We start from the raw sequence: 2,954 nt of genomic DNA on the forward strand, positions 1-2,954 counted from the left end.
TTAAATTAAATGAACTTGAGAGTGATAAATGCAAACATAATTCGCGCAAAAACCTGATATTTCTCGCGTTTAATGTTAATTTTTTTTTTAAATTAATGTTATTACAATGCAAATGAATGAAACATAGTAAGTGTATATAATTGATGAAAAGGTTAAAAATGTTGTTGGAAACTTTTCCACTGACGAAGCAAATAGACGAAAATATATTGGAAAACGAAATTATGTAAATGGAATTGAAGCAATTTTCAATTTTCAGCAAAAAAAAAAGTCATATTACAGTCAAATGGATGAAACTAGAGCAATACTTGAATACACGCAACTTTCTACTCATTTACAAAGGATACTTTGTGATGTAAATATTGTAAAATGGAATAAATGGGAGTTGAAATGTTAGTAAAAATAAACACAAATTTCATTCAAAGTTAAGTTTTTAAATTGTCAATGAACTATGGAAATTATGTAATAATCATATTTTTGAAATAGTATTGCTCAATATAAATGAAAACTATGCCCTTATTATAATTAATTGGAGAGAGAAGAAAAAAAAAATAAAATGTTGGCTCAGAAGATTCGAAATTTGACATTCNNCACACACACACACACAATTTCAATCAATTAACGGAACTTTCAATAATGCAACAACAATGTTATGGATCGCCCTCATCTCGCAATCAATTTGACATCGGGATGATCAAAGAGCTTCGTTAAGAAATTACGATCAAACAGCAAGGAAAACAAATTTAAAAAAATTAAATATTGATTCCAATTTATGCATCGTTTGTCGACGAGTGCAACGTGTGACGTTAACATCATCATCATCATGGGCAGTTTCAAAGTGTATTCCCGTTTAATTGGCCGAGACGAACGAAATCGTTACGTAAAACAAGAGTGCGGCTCACGGACAACTAACTAATTCGGATCGCGTGACTGTTCGATTTTTTTTTAATGTAATCAACCATTACAGATGTACAACACCCATATCCATTTAATCTCGTAGACGGAGAACAACAACACAAAAATTTAATAATAATATTGATTAAAAATTGCGAACAAAGTTCAAAGACAATAAAATTGCAAATAGAAACAAAACAACGATTACTCAATTCCATTTTTCTAATTGTGTAATCCTAGAGCCGATAAATTCTAAGCGTTTGGCGTTAAACTTCGAAGATCCATTGATTGTTCGAAAGGATCTGCCAAAAAAAAAACCGCCTTGAACTTAAAAAAAAAACCATAACTGCCTCTATTGTGAGTTATTAAACTCGTCTCTTTTGCAGCATCGAAGACAACACTCGAGGCAACGACAAGAACCATCCGGAGGATCAGTTCAGCGAAGTCATCGTCAGCTGCAAATCCCTGAGCGGCTACGAAAGCCAGAACTTCAAATCCCTGATACCGCAGGTAAATTCCATCGAGTTACACAAATCGAATCGAACGTCTTATCATAAGCATAATTTTGCATAAAGAGAAATGGAAAATTACGAAACGAAAGAATGGAACAAAAGTGTGCATGTAATGTTCCAATTTACGAGTTATGAATATGAAACGACGCACAGCTCAATACTCCATTGTTTCAACTTTTATTTGCGTGCTGATAATTGAAAATCCGTTTGGCGGAAATCGTTTTACCGAGTACGAGAGATAATTTTGCTTTGTTAACTAATAATATTGATGCACTCACCACAAATATTCTCCACTCATCTGCTTTATATTTCTGCAAATTTTCAATTCTGAAAAATTCACAATTATTATTTATATTCAAGTTGTTTTGCTCTAAATCTTCAAAGAACTTCCCTTAATCCAGTCCTGTAGTTCACTTATATAATAAATCGGGAAAAATCATCACATAAAACGGTGGATTTTTCTTGTTTTTTGACACCAAGCTAAACGGAATTCGTGTTTTTGCTTTTGAATAAATCTTCGAAATTAATAAACACCGAGCGAATAAATTTGAATGGAATTAACGCGACTTCCGCGATCGACGCCAACTTTTTCGCATCGCTTCGTTCAAAACCAAACATTAGAATTGCCTTGGAAACGCTTCCAAAACCCACCTTGTTTGTTTATCCATAAATCCCATTCGTTTGAAAGCAGCTCTCGTGTTGATGGGGTGGCATAATCGATTCTCTTAACTTGACACAACACATTTAATATCCAAATCAGTTCCATTTCGTAACTGAAAAAGCAATCCAAATCAATGCAATGACTTATTAGTAATGAAGTTACACAAGAAATTTAGTTAATAGACAATTATTATTAACAATGTGCTTCATTTTCGAAGGTGAAGTTGCATAAAAGTAATTAACTTCTTGAGCAGACTTTCGAAATGGTTAATGGAAATTGCGATTAATTCGTGTGTGCCTTTGTCCCATATTTCAATTACCCCCGAGGCACCAGTTTCAAAGTACGCAACACCACTTCAATTTTAATTTGCCTACAAAAAAAAATTTTTCTTCTTAAATGTCCGAAAGGCGTATTTCCTCACGTCGAGAATAAATAGACGAATATAAATAGTTTCATACCACTGCCAAAACAACGTTGCATCATGGATGTGATTTTTTCTTTCTTCGCTGCCTCCTCCTCCGCAAATGCGTTTTATATCATCGAAAGCTTTTAAAATCTGCTTTTCGTCCAAATATTTTCATATTTTCAATAACCTTGAACCTTTTTTTTTTTGTGAATTACAGTTTTGCTTGCTTTTTCAGATCATAGCGACTGCGATTTCTGCTTCCGGTCATATCGTCGTTGGAATCTCTTTGGCTTTCTCTGCTATCCTCATACCGCAGCTCGAGGATGCGAATAGCGATCTGCACGTCACAGAAAGCGAATCTTCATGGATTGGTAACATCTGCAGTTTTGTATTATTTTGATGTTATTTAATTGACGACGGCATGACCCACCGGTGGGTCATTAATTATAAATAATAGTTTTGTTGCTATGTACGCCACTGATTT

The 2,954-nt window shown here is 33.9% G+C and overlaps 1 protein-coding gene across 1 annotated transcript in view; it reads left to right on the forward strand.

Annotated features, from left to right (window-relative positions):
- The window catches only part of LOC108566628 (facilitated trehalose transporter Tret1-like), a 12,441-nt gene that overhangs the window by 7,151 nt on the left and 2,336 nt on the right, over positions 1-2,954 (forward strand). The window contains exons 4-5 of the mRNA XM_017926617.1: positions 1,278-1,401; positions 2,706-2,841. Coding sequence (XP_017782106.1) covers positions 1,278-1,401; positions 2,706-2,841 — 260 coding nt within the window. The remainder of the gene's footprint in view (positions 1-1,277; positions 1,402-2,705; positions 2,842-2,954) is intronic.

Source organism: Nicrophorus vespilloides, unplaced genomic scaffold, assembly GCF_001412225.1.
Source record: "Nicrophorus vespilloides isolate i.1.1-1 unplaced genomic scaffold, Nicve_v1.0, whole genome shotgun sequence".
Classification (NCBI taxonomy): domain Eukaryota; kingdom Metazoa; phylum Arthropoda; class Insecta; order Coleoptera; family Silphidae; genus Nicrophorus; species Nicrophorus vespilloides.